This window comes from Globicephala melas, chromosome 1 (genome assembly GCF_963455315.2).
Source record: "Globicephala melas chromosome 1, mGloMel1.2, whole genome shotgun sequence".
NCBI lineage: Eukaryota > Metazoa > Chordata > Mammalia > Artiodactyla > Delphinidae > Globicephala > Globicephala melas.
This window is the reverse complement of record NC_083314.1, coordinates 80,181,209-80,199,964: the sequence shown is the minus strand read 5'-3', so window position 1 is coordinate 80,199,964 and position 18,756 is coordinate 80,181,209. Positions and strand designations below refer to the sequence as shown.

The 18,756-nt window shown below is 49.4% G+C and overlaps 1 protein-coding gene and 1 long non-coding RNA gene across 2 annotated transcripts in view; one reads left to right on the top strand and one right to left on the bottom strand.

Annotated features, from left to right (window-relative positions):
• The window catches only part of LOC132597417 (uncharacterized), a 28,313-nt gene extending 15,884 nt beyond the window's left edge, over window positions 1-12,429 (bottom strand). Inside the window, exons 1-2 of the long non-coding RNA XR_009564186.1 lie at window positions 7,139-12,429; window positions 4,220-4,283 (exon numbers count right to left, since the gene is read on the bottom strand). This is a non-coding gene — a long non-coding RNA (uncharacterized lncRNA). The remainder of the gene's footprint in view (window positions 1-4,219; window positions 4,284-7,138) is intronic.
• Window positions 3,146-12,875, top strand: PLEKHO1 (pleckstrin homology domain containing O1). The gene is made up of 6 exons (XM_030846394.2): window positions 3,146-3,294; window positions 3,979-4,125; window positions 8,665-8,805; window positions 9,531-9,635; window positions 10,018-10,119; window positions 12,056-12,875. The coding sequence occupies exons 1-6, from the start codon at window positions 3,265-3,267 to the stop codon at window positions 12,758-12,760; spliced, it is 1,230 nt and encodes a 409-aa protein (XP_030702254.1). The 5' UTR covers window positions 3,146-3,264; the 3' UTR covers window positions 12,761-12,875.
• The last annotated feature ends 5,881 nt before the right edge of the window (window positions 12,876-18,756 follow it).

Genomic DNA, 18,756 nt, shown 5'->3' with positions numbered 1-18,756 from the left:
TGCCCAGTAAATATACAGGCAGCAATTCAAAATCCTTATCTCTGATGGCTCACTTCTTCGTCGCTTAGGTGGAGTTACTTATAAAATAGTCAATTTAAGAATAAAGCTACTGACAGTTGTGTCTTATCCATGGTGATGCAGTTAGGGAGGTAACCCCACCATGAGTACCCCCAGTATCTTTTTTTTTTGCGGTATGCGGGCCTCTCACTGTTGTGGCCTCTCCCGATGCGGAGCACAGGCTCTGCACACGCAGGCTCAGCGACCATGGCTCACGGACCCAGCCGCTCCGCGGCATGTGGGATCTTCCCGGACCGGGGCACGAACCCGTGTCCCCTGCATCGGCAGGCGGTCTCTCAACCACTGCGCCACCAGGGAAGCTCCCCCCACCAGTATCTTATCTCCACCAAAGAAGGACATTGAGTTATCTGAGTTATTTTTGTGGTTTGTGTGTGCGGTAATGTCAAGCTCACTGAGGAGACAGTGCTGTGAAAATGAGAAATGGAACCCATAAGTTGTTACTCTGAGATTTCTCACTTTCGAGTTGGTCTTCAGAAATAGTCTCAGTTCATAGAACCCAAGTCAGGTGCCACAAGGTTCACCTGGTAGAGAGAAGTAAAGCTTGAAGAACAGGACAGGGGAGGAGTATGGCTTATGGGAAGAGGGATGAGTAGCAAGACAAAGGGAGACAAAGTAAGGGAAGGTAGGGGCAGGATGATAAGATGAGGCAGTGCAGCGGTGCAGGTTAATGAGAGAGAAAACCAGAGATTTATGTAACATCTCCAGGAGCAAATAGGCAGGGAAGGTTCTCCAGCCCACATGCATCTGTTCTGGAATCTGAAAATTACTTTGGAGGGTTTTGATTTTTTAGGAGTCCCTCTGCCTGATATTCCACGAAGCTCCAGCTCCTGCCTGATACAGCACATAGGACCCTAGTACCTTGCATACAGGACATACTCAAGTATTTGCTGACTAAAGGAAGATGGGGCAAGTCATGAATTACTTTTTTCCCCATAAACCAGAATCTATTTAAACTAAGAGTCCAAACCACTCCTATCTACCTGGCAAGCAAGCCCTCAAAAGATCAAACAGGGTAGTGTTCTTACCAGTATGATGGGACATTTTGCTTCCTTACTTATGAAGATACCCTGGATTTTCTCATTCTTTTTAAATCACTTTTTAAATAGAGAGGGTGGGAAATAGAGATGGTGGGAAGGGGAGTGTGTGTGTGCGTGTGTGTGTGTGTGTGTGTGTGTGTGTATGAAACCTAAACAGAGTGGAGTCAGAAAACCTGGATTCTAATCTAGTTAGCCAGTAACTTGCTGTGTAAACTTGGGCAAGTCCGTTGATTTGCCATGCCCTGTTTCCTCATTTTCCAAGTGGGAATAATATTTATTCTATTGATATATACCTCACAAGGTGGCACTAAAGAGTTAAAGAAATGATATATGAGAGCATTTTGAAAGGATACATTTCTATATGAGTCTAAAATACAGGAATTAATTAGTATGGTAAATGAAAAGAGGTTAAGAGGAATATTATTGGATTAGGGGAAAAAGGGGCCTCAGAAAAGAGAAAAGCCCCCTCCTTTATTTGACAGATACCAGAAAAAGCCAAGACCACTCCACTCCTTAATTTGGCCAACATTTTCTTTTATCTTGAGACATCTCTGAAAAAAGGGGTTCTTTCTTTTTCCTGCTTCTCTGTGCCAGGGATTTGTATTCATTTTGAAGTTACTGTCTGCCTACCATATGCCAGGCAATGTGTTCGTTAGCTCATTATTATTTAGTAATTAGCCCTAGAGGGCAATACTGTGTTTTTAAAGGACTTTCATGGGTTATCTCATATATTGCCCTATCTTTCCTTGTTGATGGAATTGGCAGTCACTACTTAATATGTAGAGGAACTGAGGCCCAAAGAAATTCAGTGACTTGACCAAAGACCACGGGGCAGTGATGAAACTAGTACCCAAACCTAGGTTTCCTGACTTTCCTCTTCCTGTTAAATGGGTACTGAGAGAACAATGAAGTTACCAAGATGCTGGTGTGTGGGCTCTGAGGCAGATCTGGCTTAGGGGTCATCAGCAGAGCCTTCCCCAGCTAGGGCATCCTCTGGGCATTGCGGTAGACAGGATGGAATTTTTACGTGTCAGTGCATCAGGGAGAGATACCAGGTAGTAGGAAGTTTAAGCCTCACCTGGAGCTTGTCTGTAAAGCCACTTGGTCTAACAGACCAGGGCTCTGGAGACAGTTCTATTCCTGCCAGCACTTACAGTGTGTCTGCAAATCCCTCAGCCATTCTGAATCTCACTTTTCTCTCTGTGCAATGGAGATCATAATATGTACCTCGTACTTAGGGTTATTCTCCTGAGGCTCAAATAAGGCCTGAGGCTTTGTAAACTGGAAGAAATGTGTATTAATATTAACTTCTCTTCCACGGAGTCGCCCTTCACATCGGTACCCTCCATAAAACTTTTCCCCAACGGTTGACCTGCCCAGACCACTATCAGTACCACCTAGGGAGTGTGAATTCCAGTTGCCAGTCCTGGGTAACGCGCCCTTCCAGCTCACGTTCTTGTTTTTGTTTTGGCTTTGAGGGGGAGAGGATCCCGATCTAGGTTATCGCCGGTCTTCATAAACCTCCCTGTCTCTCTATCATCCGCTCCATCCGCCCCTGCCGTCTCTCTCGGCAGGTCGGCCCGGCTGTCTTTTCTGGCTCCACCTCTCGCTCCGGCGGTCTGTGGGAGTCTCGGACTCCCTGCCCCTCCAGACGCCGTTCTCCGGCGGGGTTTAGGTCTGTCTTCTTCACCCTCAGTGAGTCAGAAACAAAGGAGGGGGGTGGAGGGAGCGTACTCTCTCCGGCTCGGCGATTCGCCCTTTATTCTGAACTCGCAACGTCAGCGGGCGGGTGGATGGAGCTGCGGGGCGCGGGCTGGGCCGCCCACAGCGCGCCGGGCCGGGGGAGCGGCCGGGCCGGGCCGGGCGGGCGGGCGGCGGGGGAGCTTTCGGGGGCCCGGGCCGCGTGGGCGCCGGGATGGAGGGCGCCGAGGGGCGGGGAGCGGGCGTGCGTGTGTGTGCGAGCGCGAGGGAGGCCGGCCTTTAGTGTAACCGGAGCTACAAAGAAGGGGAGAGGGAGGGAGGGAGGAGCGGCGGCGGCGGCGCCGGGGGCCTCTCCGCACCCTCCCCCTGGGCAGGAGCCCCCTCGAAGCGGCCTCGGCCCCCGACGCGGGGCCGCCCCTCGGCGCCCGCGTCCGCCCGCCCGCCCGGAATGATGAAGAAGAACAATTCCACCAAGCGGGTGAGTGCGCCCGCCCGCCCCGTGCCCGCCGCTGACTTTGTGCCCCGAGGACCCCAGCCCCGTCGGGGCCGCGGGCGGCCGGGTTGGGGGCCGGGGACGCCCCGCGCCAGCCCCCTCCTTCCGGCCCGTGGCCCGATCGCCGGTCCCCTTAGCCTCGGCCTCGGCGCGCTGGGCCCCACGACGAGGCACCGGCGGGGGCTTTTGTTTGTTTACTTGGGCTGGGGGTTAACTTGGCTGAGTTTCTACCCGACCCCCGGCCTCCCCTTCCTCGGGCGGCTGGCGGCCGCCGGCATCGCGCTCTGCAGCGGCGAGAAGACAATGAGAAATAAAATAAAATGCCGTTAATCCCGGCGCGGCGAGGAGGGAGGCTGGGGGAGGGGGCGGGGGGCTCGGCGGAGACCCGAAGGCCACCCCTCGGCTCCAGCCCGGCCCTCACCCCTTCCACTGGCAGTTCCAGTTGTTTATTTGGGAGAAGGGGGAGGGGAGCGATGGGGAAGCGAGTTCCTTGGAGTGAAAGGCTTTGAAGAAGTGGGGAGCGAACGCGGGTCTCCCAGACTCCAGCTGCGGCGGGGCGGACGCGGGAAGGAGGGGACCGGGGACTGAGGAGGGCGCTGGGGACGGAACGGGAGGAGGAAAAAGCTGTAATCACCTAATCGTGTGGTTCTCATCTGGCTCGGGGGGCAGGGGCCTCAGGATGGAAATCATCAGTCTGCACCGCCTGAGAAGGTCGGCTGGGTCCGGAAATTCTGCGGGAAAGGGATTTTCAGGGAGATTTGGAAAAACCGCTACGTGGTGCTGAAAGGGGACCAGCTCTACATCTCCGAAAAAGAGGTAGGTGCCCTTTGCCGCTAACTATCCCTGTTTTCTCATAGTCCCCACTTTGTCTCTCCGCAGGGGTCTTATCTACTTCTCATCTCCCCCTTACCTCATTCCTCATTTTGTTCCAAAAGCTAGTTCAGCGGTCTGGTTGGTCTCTACCCCCATCGTATCTGCAGAGAAAGGTCACCCTTTAATGAGGAGACTGGAGTTAGAATTAGAAGCTGAGTTTGCATCTTATTTAAAAATTTTTCTTTGGAAATACCTTTCTGACAACCATGATAACTCCCTCCCAAGAACGTCCCAAAAGTTTTAAGTGTCCCCTGCTGGCCCCCACCCTATCTTGGCCTCTAGCTGACCGTAGGATTATTTTTTCTTTGCTGTTGCTGCTGAAACACTGTTCAGCTTATTCTCCACTCCTTCCTGCCCTCCCCATCCCAACCCAGCTAGCCTCCCCTTTCCTGTCTCTCACAGGGACATATACAAGTCATATCAGTAGTGCAGCTGCCCTGAATCACAGAAAACACACATACAACCCAGGGTCAGTCTCACATGACCTCAGGTAGAGTATTTGTAAGTGGCAGTGGTTTCTGTTGAAGCCAGTGTCCCTAACCAACATGTTTTCTGTTCCCCATCCCCACTCCACTGAAAAACAAAGAAGCAGGGAACTCATTCTCCATTCCTTCCTGACCAGCTGCCCCCCACCAGTTATAGCAGAAGGGAGAATGGAGTTATGAATCCCTGTGTGTCTGTGTCTTTGGGGCTATAGTTAAAATGAAAACCGCAGTCCACATTGGGTCAGAACCTGAGCCCACATATTGAATCCAGATTACTCTCTCTGTTATCTCTAATTCTTGGGATAAATGACACATAGTAATATTGAGAAACTGAAATTGCCCCTCTGTAGGTTAGAAGTCATTCCAGTCCCTACCTCTTTGACTGTGTCAGCATCGCCTAGGAGACTGTCCTGAGTTCCCCTAGTAGGATGACCCTCCACCCGCCCCCTCACCCAGGGCTAACTGCGAAGTCCTCCCTGAGTTCTAACCTCTTCTGCTTTCTGCATAGACTATATTTAGGTAAATAAATCCTTTTATGGTATTGAAATAGACACATGCGCAGTCCTAGAGAAAGTATTCATCTGAACAGGACATCTACTGAGGCAGCTAAGAAAGAACTAAGCTGTGCCAGGGCCAAAGAGATCCCTCATAAGGGTATTTAAACCTTGCTGTTTACACTGAGAACTTGGTGATGGAGTGAGGTGAGAAAACACTTTGACAGGAGAATTTATTTTTAAGGGTCACCTCTGCCCAACCCCAAATCCTACCCAAGGTTTTTCCACAATGTGTGGGCTTTCCAGGGGGTGGTTTTTGGCTTTTTTTTTTCTTAGGCAAGTGTCAAAGTGTATCTCCTCTCTTCCCTGAACTCCATAATGGCAGGAAACTTTAGTAGCGATCAGGGAGAACTTCCCACACGTCAGTGGGGAAAACATGTGATCAGGGAAAGGGTAGAAGGAACAAGACATCTTTTTCTTGTTTGTATTTGTTCAAAGAACAGAGTCAGGGGGCAAAAGAGCGTAGTTGACCCTTGTTTGTGGAGGAAGGGGTACTGAGACAGGGGAAAGGATGGAATGACCGCAGCTTAGGATGTCTGGTATCCTGTGAGTCAGGAGCATCTGACCGATCATGGGGCCAACTGCCCACTGCTGAGAAAGGCATAGGAAAATAGGGAATAAGCCTATTGGTAGTACTCTTCTTTGGGGCCAGTTTCCACGCTACAAAGGCCTAGGTTAAAGGTGAAACTGATCAAGGACTATAGGCTTTATTCTGTCCACTTCCCAAAAGCTCCAGAGCCAACAGAGTCAAGGTTTTTTTTAATATAGTATGATGTTTGTAATTTACATGGGCTTTTTAAATTTTATTTATTTATTTATTTTGGCTGCACTGGGTCTTGGTTGCGGCACGCAGGATCTTTGTTGCGTCCTGTGGGATCTTTAGTTGTGGCATGCGGACTCTTAGTTGCAGCATGCACACGGGATCTAGTTCCCTGACCAGGGATTGAACCCCAGTGCCTGCATTGGGAAGCTAGGAGTCTTACCCTCTGGACCACCAGGGAGGTCCCAGTAATTTATATGTTAATGCAGGAAATCCCTAACCCTCTCCCCTAGAATTTGCGCCAGTATTTTTTTGCAACTGCCCCCACCAAAGAAATCCTTCTGTATTTGTTGTTAATAATCGTTTTCTTCATTCTTAGTCAAAGGGCACCTTATGATCATGGAGCTGATGTATAGGAACAGAAACTAGACCTTAGGGAGACCTCATGGTAGAGGAAATTGAGTTCAAGGCATCTTTTTTTGGCAAGCATGGGAAAAATTCCTTTCTGTGGGCTAAGGAGAAAGAATCAGGGGAAAGGGTTGACTTTTGTGGGTGGTAATTATAAATGAGACTGTGGGAATTAGATGGGCAAAAACAATACAGTGGAGAACTAGGGTCTTGGAGTTGTCCATCTTCCCTGGGCACTGGAGTATGCTTGTTTCACTGCTTTACCCCATCTCCTACCCCTGCCTTATGAGGGGCTAACCTCTGTCAATGTCTTCTGCTCCCCAGAGCTCCTTATCAGTCGTGTCCAAGCCAGAATATCTCCCTTTCCCTTCCCTTCCCCTCTGTTCCCCTCCCCTTCCGTTCCCCTCTCCTCCCCTCCCCTAAGGAAAACAGAACAAGTAACTCTTTTCCCCTGGCTACATATACACACCCAGCACTTTCCTCTCCAAGATTTCTGGCCTCTGCTGATAGCCTCAGCTCTGAGGAAGGAGGGGAAGAGGAGTGATGCATCACCCAGCATCCCTGCTTCCATGTTTCTGGGAATTGTTCTGGGACACCCCTTGCCAGCATCTTGTCCACTTTCACCTACAGCCTTCAAGGCTTCTGGTCACTTCCTAGTCCAAAACTCGGGAGCCCAGGATAGGGGAGAGCCCTGGAGGAGCCAGGTCACGTGGAAACAAAGCAAGGTGGGTGTATGAGCAGCCATTCACCTGAATGAGTCTGTGTCAGCCCCCTGGGTCCAGTGCCAAGTCAGAAGGATAGGCAGATACAAGAGCAGAGATCGGCTGGGGGATGGAGGAGAGAACCAGGTGGATTAATGAAGTCACCTCCAGGCACACAATTCCTATTTCAGAGCTTGAGATGTGGGGACTCTTTTGTGAAATACTTCCAGTCAGAGAGGGTAGATGTCTTCCAAGGAACATATGAGGCTACTTTTGACTGTTTAATTTTAACAAGACAAGTGCTGGTGGTTTTCATCTCTCATCCCAGAAAAACCTGAACAGCTCATTCCACAGGGTCTTCCAGTCCCAGGCGCAAGTAGCAGAGGGTGAAAGGGTTTTCTAATCACAGGCTGCTCCGTCCAGGCCAGTGATGAAGACTTCTTTCCTCTTGCAAGCCAAATCACAGCTTCAGAGGATTAGGGCTATGGGAATACCTTAGGGGAGAGGAGAAAAAACCCTGAGAAGTTTAAAACGGACCTTGGCAGAAATGTTAGTAGAATTTGCTTTGTGGCGCTCATAAAAGGCTGGTTGGGGTTGGAGGATGTAGACGGAACTGTGGTCTCTGAGTAGACATTCAACAAGAGAGTTAAGAGCCAAATGATGGATAGAAATGCTGAGAGTGGAACCGGGTGCAAGATGGCACCTTCTACAAGCAGGAAGGGCTCAGTTTAGACACAAGGAAGAACTTCCTGGCAGTAAGGGCTCAAACTGGAATCATGGAAACAGGTAGCAGAACACTTTTTTCCAAGTAGTCCTCCAGGGAGAGTATAAATGCATCTTTGCCTAGAGAGCAGTGGATAATTAAGTGGCTTCTCAAGCCCACAGGAGCTAGGTTGGGTTGTCACGGTACCTTGGAAGGAAGAAGGAGGGGTAGGAACTACAGGTGTGTTTTTCACCCTGTCTGAACAAACTCAACAAACTGAACACAGGGGCTGCTGGTCCTATGGTGCTGAAGCTTCTGAAAAGAAGGAGATAGATCAGTCTCTTCATAATAGTATGTATTTAAGGAAGGAGCCAGGGGATAATGGGATGGATAAGAAGGCAACAGCATAAACATAGGACAGGGGAGGGCGGAGGCAGCCCTTCGTTCCCTCCAGACATCCCCTGATATTGACCCTGCCTTTACCTCCTCCCTCTGGACAATCAAGGGCCATCCAGGTCTTGCTTACTTCAGGATGATAGGATTAAACTGTTAGCCCTGTAACCATGTCCTCTGAAGGACAAAGTGGGAGTCACAGTGAAGAGAGACCTACTGGGGCTCTGGAAATGGTAGCTTGGCTGAGGGGAGTGGGGACAAAGGGTTTAAATGGAAACCCACCTGAGGAATCAGGACATGGGGGGCTGCCCCCCACTGTCAGGCCTCTGTGGGCCTTGGGTAGGACAGCCTTTCTGTAACCTGTCATCCCTCCCCTCTCAGGCTTCTTCTGGTTCCCAAGACTGGTCAGTAACTAACAATTTGGGAGAAGGGACTAAGTAATTTTATCCTCAGCACCTCACCTCCAACCCTCCCCTAGGTAAAAGATGAGAAAAATGTTCAAGAGGTGTTTGACCTGAGTGACTATGAGAAGTGTGAAGAGCTCCGGAAATCCAAGAGCAGGAGCAAGAAGAATCATAGCAAGTTCACTCTTGCCCACTCCAAACAGCCTGGGAACACGGTACGCTCCGCCTGCCGCCTGGGCCACCGGAACATCGACCAGGTCAGGGGTGTGGGGAGCAGAGGAGAGCACCTGCCCCTTCAGGATCTCTCTCTCAGCTCTCTTGGCTCAGAGGCCCTGAATTATTGCTCTCCTGCCAGCTTTTATTATTTAACCTGAGAATATCATGGCCATTTCCTTCCTTCCAGGCAAGCCAGCCTTTAAACTGTCCAGCCACAAAGATCATCTCTCTCTCCCTCTCTCTGTCTCTGTCTCTCTCTCTCTAACACACACACACACACACACAAATACACAAACACACCCCTCTTGGGAGACAGCCACTTTTCCCTGTACTGTGATAGGCGGTTGAAATTCTGAATCTAATTTCTCTTGTCTGAGGAAACCCAGGGAAGCCATTCCTGTCAAATTCTATTTCTTCAAATATTTAAAGATCTTTATTTTAGTACCTGTCCTTCCCCAAACCTCCTCTAATTATCTCCAGTGCCGTATTAATATCTGGTACCCTTCTAAGCTCCTCATTGGTCGTTTCTAAAACAGCCTCCAAGCAGTGGCATTTTGCAGGAATAGAGGCTGATTTCCTTTAGTTACGGATGACTCCAGAAGTAGAATCTCTCTCCTTCCAAGAGCTGGGTCTAAGAGAATGAGATTATAATTTCTTACTTCTTCACTGTCAAGGTGAGGCCAAATGTAAAACCCTGACTGAAACAAGAATCTTCTCCTCACAGGCACCCAACTTGATCTTCCTGGCAGTGAGTCCGGAAGAGAAGGAATCATGGATCAACGCCCTCAACTCCGCCATCACCCGCGCCAAGAACCGCATCTTGGATGAGGTCAGGAGGTTTATTGTGGGGAAGGGGACGCTGAGGCAGAGGGAGCAGAATGACTCACTGAAGAGGGAAGAGGATGGTGTGGGCCCCATTTACTAGCTCCCCACCAGCTCTGCTATTTATTTCCCTTTTGAAACCCTATTCTCCTTCTGACTTCTAAGTCTTTTCTGCCAACTTCTCTTTCCCCACTTTCTGATGTATGGGCCAGCCCTGGGCCAGCTTAAGGAGCCCCTTCATGTCCAATACATCCCTTGCCCTTGGATTTGCTCAGAAATTGTTCATGAGGTGGGATTATTCCCAGTCCAGGCATGTTCAGGCCTCAGGGGAAGCTGGGTTGGGACAGAGTCTCCAAATAGCACCCATGACTCACAGTGCATCTCTTCAGGTCACCGTTGAGGAGGACAGCTATCTCGCACACCCAACTCGAGACAGGGCAAAAATCCAGCACTCCCGCCGCCCCCCAACTCGGGGACACCTAATGGCTGTGGTATGTAAGACTATAAGAAAGTAAAAATTGGACTTCCCTGGTGGCGCAGTGGTTGAGAGTCCACCTGCCGATGCAGGGGACACGGGTTCATGCCCTGGTCCGGGAAGATCCCACATGCCGCGGAGCGGCTGGGCCCGTGAGCCGTGGCCGCTGAGCCTGCGCGTCCGGAGCCTGTGCTCCGCAATGGGAGAGGCCACAACAGTGAGAGGCCCGTGTACCGCAAAAAAAAAAAAAAAAAGAAAGAAAGTAAAAATTGCTGAAGGGCCAACTCCACGTCAGTTCATCTCAGACAGGACTGTATCTCAGACAGCCCACCAGAGGCATTTGTGTACCAAGGTCAAAGGCTAGGGAAGTCCCTCCACCCTGTTCCCTTTCTTGATTCCTCCAAACCAAAAATATTTAGTCAGCACCTACTGTGAATTTGAAAGTCCTGCCCTCAATAAATGTATCATCCTTTGGGGAAAATGAGATATACCCACAAGGGAAGTGAAAAGTAGAAGAGATGAATACAGTACAAGGCAACATAAGCTACTGTCTGGTGGCTAGCTGTCCTGACGGATAACAGCATTATGTATCACAGGCACTTAGAGGAACAAGGATTTTCTTTCATTTGTCTGAGCGCTAAGTGTCTAGGGAAAGAGGCACTCGGGTATAGTAGAAAGAGCATGGGGGCCTCCCTGGTGGTGCAGTGGTTAAGAATCCGCCAGCCAATGCAGAAGACACGGGTCCGAGCCCTGGTCTGGGAAGATCCCACATGCCGCGGAGCAGCTAAGCCCATGCGCCACAACTACTGAGCCTGCACTCTAGAGCCCGCGAGCCACAACTACTGAGCCACATGCCACAACTACTGAAGCCCGTGCACCTAGAGCCCATGCTTCCAACAAAAGAAGCCACCACAGTAGAAACCTGTGCACCACAACGAAGAGTAGGCCCCGCTCGCCACAACTAGAGAAAGCCCGCACACAGCAACAAAGACCTAACACAGCCAAAACTAAAATAAATAAAATAAAATTAATTAATTTTTAAAAAAAAGAAAGAAAGAACATGGGCTTTGGAATCAGACAGAACTGGATTGGAACCTAGCTTTGCAGTGTACTCTGAAGCTGCCCGCCTCCAACTGTAAAGTCGGGCAGTAATCATGCCCACTTGAACGGTTGCTGTGAGGAGTGATTGAAACAACATATGTATCAATACATATAAGGTGCTGAATACCATTATCACTTTTTTTTTAATTACAGTATTCTGGAAATAGAACAAGTTTTATTTTAAGGCAAGAAGTTCTGAGGTCCAAATAGCAGAGGGGGTTGAGGTGTGTGGCTCAGAGAATACAGATGGAAAAGGACAGTTACCCTGCCATGCCAGGCATCCTGTATGTGTCAAACCCAACTGATGCTTAGAGTCCACAATACAGAGGAAAAAGACACTCTTCAGGAAGCTCGTAGTAAAGTGGAAAATATGGGAAACAAGCAGGAGAAATTATTTTTTTTAATAAATTGGTATTTTAAAAAAATATTTATTTATTTGCTAACTTGGTTTGGCTGTGCCGCGTCTTAGTTACGGCATGCAGGGTCTTTAGTTGCGGCATGCTGCCTCTTAGTTGCGGCATGCATGCAGGATCTAGTTCCCTGACCAGGGATCGAACCCAGACCCCCTGCATTGGGAGCGCGGAATCTTACCCACTGGACCACCACGGAAGTCCCCCAGGAGAAATTAAGTCACAGAAAAATAAAAGAAAGAAAGAAGTTTAAGTCACTATCAAAGGAATAAGCAATAGGAAACAAAGTCAGAGGGCTGTGTCAGGAGTGGGGGCTTCTCATTCAGGGAAGGCACGTTGAGGAGGGAAATGACCACAGCTTGCTTCTCTTTCAGGCAGTCAGTCCTGAAATGCTCACTAACGACAATCTACCCCCTTCATTCCCTCCTTCTCCCTCTGCAGGCTTCAACCTCTACCTCGGATGGCATGCTGACCTTGGACCTGATCCAGGAGGAAGACCCTTCCCCTGAGGAACCAACCTCCTGTGCTGAGAGCTTTCGAGTCGACCTGGACAAGTCTGTGGCCCAGCTGGCAGGCAGCCGGCGGAGAGCAGACTCAGACCGCATCCAGCCCTCCTCGGACCGGGCAAGCGGCCTTCCCCGACTTTGGGAAAAGCCAGACAGAGGGGCCACCTACACCCCCCAGGCACCCAAGAAGTTGAGCCCCGCAGAAAAAGGCCGCTGTGCCTCCCTGGAGGAGATCCTGTCTCAGCGGGACACTGCCGCAGCCCGCACCCTCCAACTGCAGGCCCAGGACCCCCCGACCCCCATCCCACCCCACCCGGGGCAGCTGTCCCGGATCCAGGACCTGGTAGCAAGGAAACTGGAGAAGACTCAGGAGCTGCTGGCAGAGGTTCAGGGACTGGGAGACGGGAAGCGAAAGGCCAAGGACCCCCCTCGGTCTCCTCCCGATTCTGAGTCAGAACAGCTGCTGCTGGAGACAGAGCGGCTGCTGGGAGAGGCGTCATCAAATTGGAGCCAGGCGAAGAGGGTGCTCCAGGAAGTCAGGGAGCTGAGGGACCTGTATAGACAGATGGACCTGCAGACCCCCGACTCCCACCTCAGACAGCCCAGCCAGCATAGCCAGTACCGGAAGAGCCTGATGTAGAGGAAGGTGACAGAGTCTGGAACGTGTGGGGTGGACAGACTCTTATCTCCAAGTGTTGCAGGATACAGCTTTTTTATTTACCTCAGTCAAAAAAGAAAACAAAAACACGATCAAATTCGTTGCTCTTGCTGCTGCCCGACCCTCCTACAGCCCTTATTTCCCAAACTCCTTTCCCCCCATCTATCTCTCTGAGACCTAAATTGCCTCAGATCTGGGGAGGAGGTGACCCCTACAGCAGTATTAAGAAGCTTTCACCTGTATGAAGAGAGAGAGGGTGACGGAGGCACAGTCTGACCGTATTACACGCACCACCCCTCTGAGGTGTGGTGAGGAATAGCCTGCTGCTCCCAAAGATGTATCTGGGCTCCTAAGTTTAGAGGGGGAGGTGTGGGCCGTCTCTTGTGTCCCATTCCAAGTTTTCAATCTGAGGGTGAAATTTCAGCCACTCAGCCCTAGCTCAAGAGATGTGGGAGCCAGTGCCACCTGTCCACGCACACACAAGTGAAATTTATCCCAGTCCCGAGGAGGGTTTGTGCGATTAAAACACCCCCAGCCCCGCCGCCGGGCACTGGCTTCTCACGGCTAGCAGCCTCTGATTGCGATCACGCTGCCTGGCTTTCTTGTATGAGGTGTTTCTTCCCTTCCTCTCTCACACCCTTCCCAACACTGATTCAGAGATACAGCCCTGGACGGATGGGATGGATTTGGTCATTTGGCTAGGGGCGCCTAGCACAGGGGAACCGGGGACGGTCAACCCCACGGAAGAACCAAACTAAAACGGAAACTGATTTGTGATGCAAGCTGGGTAGGATGAAGGGGAAAGCCAAATATATGCCCAGGTTCCTCTTTCGGCCAAGCTAGGGTTTCCTGTAGCCTCTCCCTCTCCTTCCTCGAACCTTACTTCCAACACTAATCAAGCCCCAGCTTTAGAAAAACATCTTTATGCTCACACCACCACCCTCCTGACCACCTCTGCAGCTGCCAGACTCCCCGACGTTCTTGTCTGTGGTAGAGACTACACAGCTCATTTTGATTGCTTCTTCCCTCTGAAGTTTCTAAGATCAGGTTTAATAACAGTGATAGTGTCCAGAGAAGAAGAAGGCGACATATGAATGATTTTTGGAAAGAAGGGGACAGTCCCATGAATCAAGTAATGAAGGGTTAAAAAAAAACACTTTGAAGTACAGTTGACCCTTGAAAAGTGCGAGGGTTAATCCACCTGTAAATTAACAGCCCTCCATATCCATGGTTCCTCTGCACCTGAGGGCTCAACCAACCGCAGACTGTGTAGTACTGTAGGGTTTATTGGAAAATATCTGCATGTAAGTGGATCTGTGCAGTTCAAACTTACGTTGTTCAAGGGTCAACTGTAGACCCCCTGCTTCCTGATCCCCTTCCCTAGGTCCCTTCTCACCTCCAAGAGCCAAAACCTAGAGTTCACCTAAGGGTGAGAGGGGAGAAGAGGAGAAAATGGGGACAAACTGTGCGTACGTCCTGGCCACGAAGCTGCCCTCATGTGACATTCAGGAAGGTGGGGTAGGAGGGAAACAAGGAAAATCCTTTGGGCAAAACACAGACCCTCAATTGCCACTCTTCTGCTCTGACATTACTCCATAACCCCCGTAAGCAAGATGGGGGAATCTGTCCAAGTTGAACATCTGTAGGAAAGAGAGATTCTCATGCTCTTTCGGTCCCCACCACTCACAGTCATGAAGATTTCCCCTAGATTTATCCTGTAGATAACTAAATCACATGTATCCTTGAGTGAGGAGAGTACACCAGAGTGCCACCTACATGTCATTCCCAGAGTCTCCTGGGGTAGGAGGGGAGGGAGCCTGGGTCTCCAGACTTCCTATCCTCCAAACAAGTTTTGCTCACCTAAACTCTAAGCATGGTCAGCAGAGCTACCCGTTGTCACAAATATTGAAAGCCTAGGTTAAAATATTTACTTTCTATATGTAAGTCTGCATTTTTGTATTAATTTATTTTACCAGCATTTTCCTTCTTCTCTTTCTTTTCCTTGTCGCTCCCACATAATGAAGAAAAAGACAAAAGCAAGAATGACATGTATATCCCAACATGCCAATTATCTGTGGCTCCCAGGGGAGCTAGAGGATGGAGGGAGACACCGGAGAGGAGAAAGGTGAGGGGAAGCAGAAAAGAAAGATCAGGGACCCCGGGAGACTAAGGGTTGGGCGCTGGGCTCCTGCAGTCTTAAGGCACCAAAACCAGGCCACAAGGTGGTAAGATGAGGCCAGCTTTGGAACCAGACAGATCTGGGTTCAAATTCTGACTTTTTAGTTATGAGACCCTGGGCAAGGCACAAGCTTTCCAAGTGTCAGTTTTCTCATCTGCAAAGTGGAAGTGTAAAGACAATGTATGGAAAATGCCTGCCAGCTGGTAAGGGGCAGCTGCTGCTATTATTAGTTTGACTCAGTGGGCTATTAACAGTAGCTCAGGTGGTAGGAGTACAGTTAGAATGAGGCTTAGGGGATGGGGTTACTGTCACTGTGTTCTGGTACACGAGTTGATCCAGTCCACAGACTGTGCCCATAAGCCTTTCTTCAAGGAGAGAGAATACCAGGTACTGGGCTAAAGGCCAGAGATAGAAAGAAGGGAGAAAGCTTGATCTCCTGTCTTCAAGAATTTCAGAGCTTAGCACAAAGCCAGGCTCCCCGCTAGAAAAACAGCTTAAGAGCGTACGCTGGTGGTGGGCTGCTAGCGTGATCTCTGTTAAGGAAGCATGAGCACCGGCACTGTGGCTGGAGGATAATGATGCTGGAACTCTAGCTTTTCCCTCCTCCCAGATCCGTCTTCCCTCACTGCATCACTCCAGTTTCTTTACCTGAAATATTTCCCTTACTTCCTCCCAGTCACGTGTTCTGGGGCAAATGGGTGGATTGAGTAGGGGTGCGGGGCAACCTGCTTACTACATAGTTGCCGATAGACGTTTTTCAGGATGTGTATTTTTCTTCCTCCTTTCCTCTCTTCCAACATCTTTGCTATATTCTTTTCTTACACAAATGAACTGGAAAAGGGAGAATCTTTTGGGAGGCCCCAGGCAAGGGAGATGAGGAAATCCAGTACACACAGAGTTGAAATGGGGCGAGGGGTAGAGACAGGTAAAGAATTAAATGCCATTTCCTATTTCAATGACATTTTCCTCAACTTTTCCTGTTCTTCCCCCATTAACTTGTACAGGTTTGGGGAACAGAGTGCGGTACAGTCCTGACTGGCCTCCATTAGGAAGAATATCTGAGGTGTTGACCTGGAAAGCTGATGAATTAATTTGCATGCTATTTCCACAGCATAGCTGTAGGTTGTTTAGGGTGAAAAGAAAAGGAAAAAAAAAACAACTTTTTCTAACTCCCGCTCCAGCCTTCACAAACCAATGCCGCGCCGACCCTAGGGAAATAGCTTTGCCTCCTTCCCTGCCCTCTCCCAGACCCTCTGCCAACAGTAAGCTCTACCTCATTACACACAAAAAGCAGCCCCGAAGAATCTCTCCCCTTTCTAAACCTTACAGGCCAGGGGACCCAGCCCCATTCTGCAACCAAAGCTCAGCTACAGCCCCTCCCCTTGACACTCCCTCCCCTTGCTGGGTTCGTTCTTTTTTCTGCTGTCTTCCTACCTCCGAGTCTCCCAACAACAGCAGCCAATCCCCAGGCTGCTCTAGAGCCACACCATATATGGAGAGGTTGAAAAGAAACCCGAGTAAATGTGGGAGCGAACACACACACACACAGACACACACACACACACACACACAGACACACACACACACACACACACACACACACACACTAACACACACGCTAACAGTTTTTGAGCGCCTCTCTGCACGTGACCCTGTGTCTATTTGTCTGTGTGTTTGACACAAGTCCCACCTTTCCCTGCCCCTGGCTCACCCCACCCAAGAACGAGGAACCTGTTTGCTATTCCCGGCCTTTATTCATGCCCCCTGAGACCATCAATCCAACCAGTTGCCTCTGACCTAGATTCTCTGCACTAATTACAATCCTAACGAGATCTAACAAACATACAACTTAGCACAGCTGAGACCCTCGAGGTCAATTAGTACAGCCCAGCTCAGCTCAGGAAATAGGAGATGGAGCCAGAAACTCTTGTACTTGCCTCACCCCGGCTCCGGCCCCAACCCCAACCCCAACCCCAGCCTGGGCTTGAAAGCAGCCTTGAGGAGAATGCAAAAATTAGCAAAACCAGCTTAAAAATAAGATCTTGGAGAGTTAACGAGTATGGAGAGAACTGCGTTAAGGTTGGGGAGAATTGGAGAATACAGATTCCCTGCTCTTCCTAAGTTATCAGGTGGGAGAGGCTGATGCAGCTACAGAAAGGAGGTACATAGGCAGTTTTCATTTTCGTAAAGACAATACGGAGAAGAGTAACTTAGAGAAGAGCAGGTAACATAGAACTGTTGATCTGCATCACAGCCTCCGACTTATTCCCTCCTCCTCTTTGCTTTCTCCTTTGGACAAGTTGGATTTATCTCCCCTGTCTTTCCTGCTGGTTTGGAATAGCTCTGAAATCACCTCTTTCTTTCAAAAATACTAGACTCAACCTCATTCTTGCTTTTCCTCTTCCATATAGTAAAACCATGACAGCAAACAGCCCCTTCCTCCTAAGAAACACAGAAAAATCTAAAATAAGGGTAATCAGTTTTGGGTTGACAAAGTGTTGTTGGACATTTGAGGATGATGCCTAAACTGTCTTCTAGATGAAGAATGAGAGGAAATGGCCACAAGTGGTAACAATGGGAATGTAGTTGCTTTTGCAAATTTGTCCTACCTGGCAGCAAATGCAGCGCAACAGAAAGAAGATTAAGCAGGGCAATGTGGCTCGTTCCCCGTTTTACTGGGTTCCTTTCTTTAGGTGGCAAAACAAGGCAGTGGAATGGTTGCCTGTCCTATATCCTCTGTGTGCAGACCAGTTGTCCTAACCTCATCCCTAACGCCTGTGGCTCTATCAAGGAGCGAGGTGGAAGGAGAGGGCTAGTGGAATCCTCTACACCCGAGTGGGGGAGTGGACTTGGAGCCGCCGCAACAGCAGAATGTCCTTCTTCCCCCAGCCTTTACCCAGCCTCGTTCAGAGCGCTGCACCCTGCTGGCACCCTGACTCCTCCACAGTCCACTGCCGCAGCAACCAGGAACCCGCAGGGCAGGATGATTCACATAGCATCATGTCTGTATGTTGATGATTCCCAATTTCCTTCCCTGGCCTAACCCCCGGCTCTGGGATCAAGGCACTTACAGCTAAGTACCTATTTGGCATCTTTACTTGGGTGTCTAACAGGCATCTTTTTTTTTTTCTTGTGATGAGAACTCTTAGGATGTATTAACTTCTTTTAATACAATTTTAAAGGTTATACTCCATTCACAGTCATAACAAAATATTGGCTATATTTCCCATGTTGTACAGTACAACATCCTTGAGCCTATCTTACACCCAATAGTTTGTACCTCCCACTCCCCCACTCCTATATCCCCCTCCACTGGTAACCACTACTTTGTTCTCTGTATCTGTGAGTCTGCTGCTTATTTTGTTATATTCTCTAGTTTGTTATATTTTTTCAGATTCCACATATAAGTGATATCGTACAGTATTTGTCTTTCTCTGTCTGACTTATTTCACTTAGCGTAATGCCTTCCAAATCCATCCATGTTGCTGCAAATGGCAAAATTTTATTCTTTTTTATGGCTGAATAGTATTCCATTTTAACAGGCACCTTAAATTTAAGTGTGGTAGATCCTTAAATAATGGCCCTCAATGAATCAACCTCCATCCATGCTCTTGCATTGTGAGTTTACTTCTCCCACTCAAGAGGCATTGCTATTTCTCCAAGTGCTGTCTGAATCTGGGTTTGCCTTGTGACTTGCTTTGACCAGTAGAACGTGCAATTGTATAAGTTCCAGAGTTTAGGCCCTAAGAGGTCTCACAGTGTCCTCTCTGGCCCTCTTAAAATTTAGCTGCAAGTAAGA

Excerpts from the sequence above, each read along its gene's own strand:
- PLEKHO1 (XM_030846394.2), top strand. The coding sequence starts at position 3,265 with ATGATGAAGAAGAACAATTCCACCAAGCGG. Across the intron at positions 3,295-3,978 it reads AGAACAATTCCACCAAGCGG|GGGCCTCAGGATGGAAATCA; the intron begins GTGAGTGCGCCC and ends CTCGGGGGGCAG. Across the intron at positions 9,636-10,017 it reads AGAACCGCATCTTGGATGAG|GTCACCGTTGAGGAGGACAG; the intron begins GTCAGGAGGTTT and ends GCATCTCTTCAG.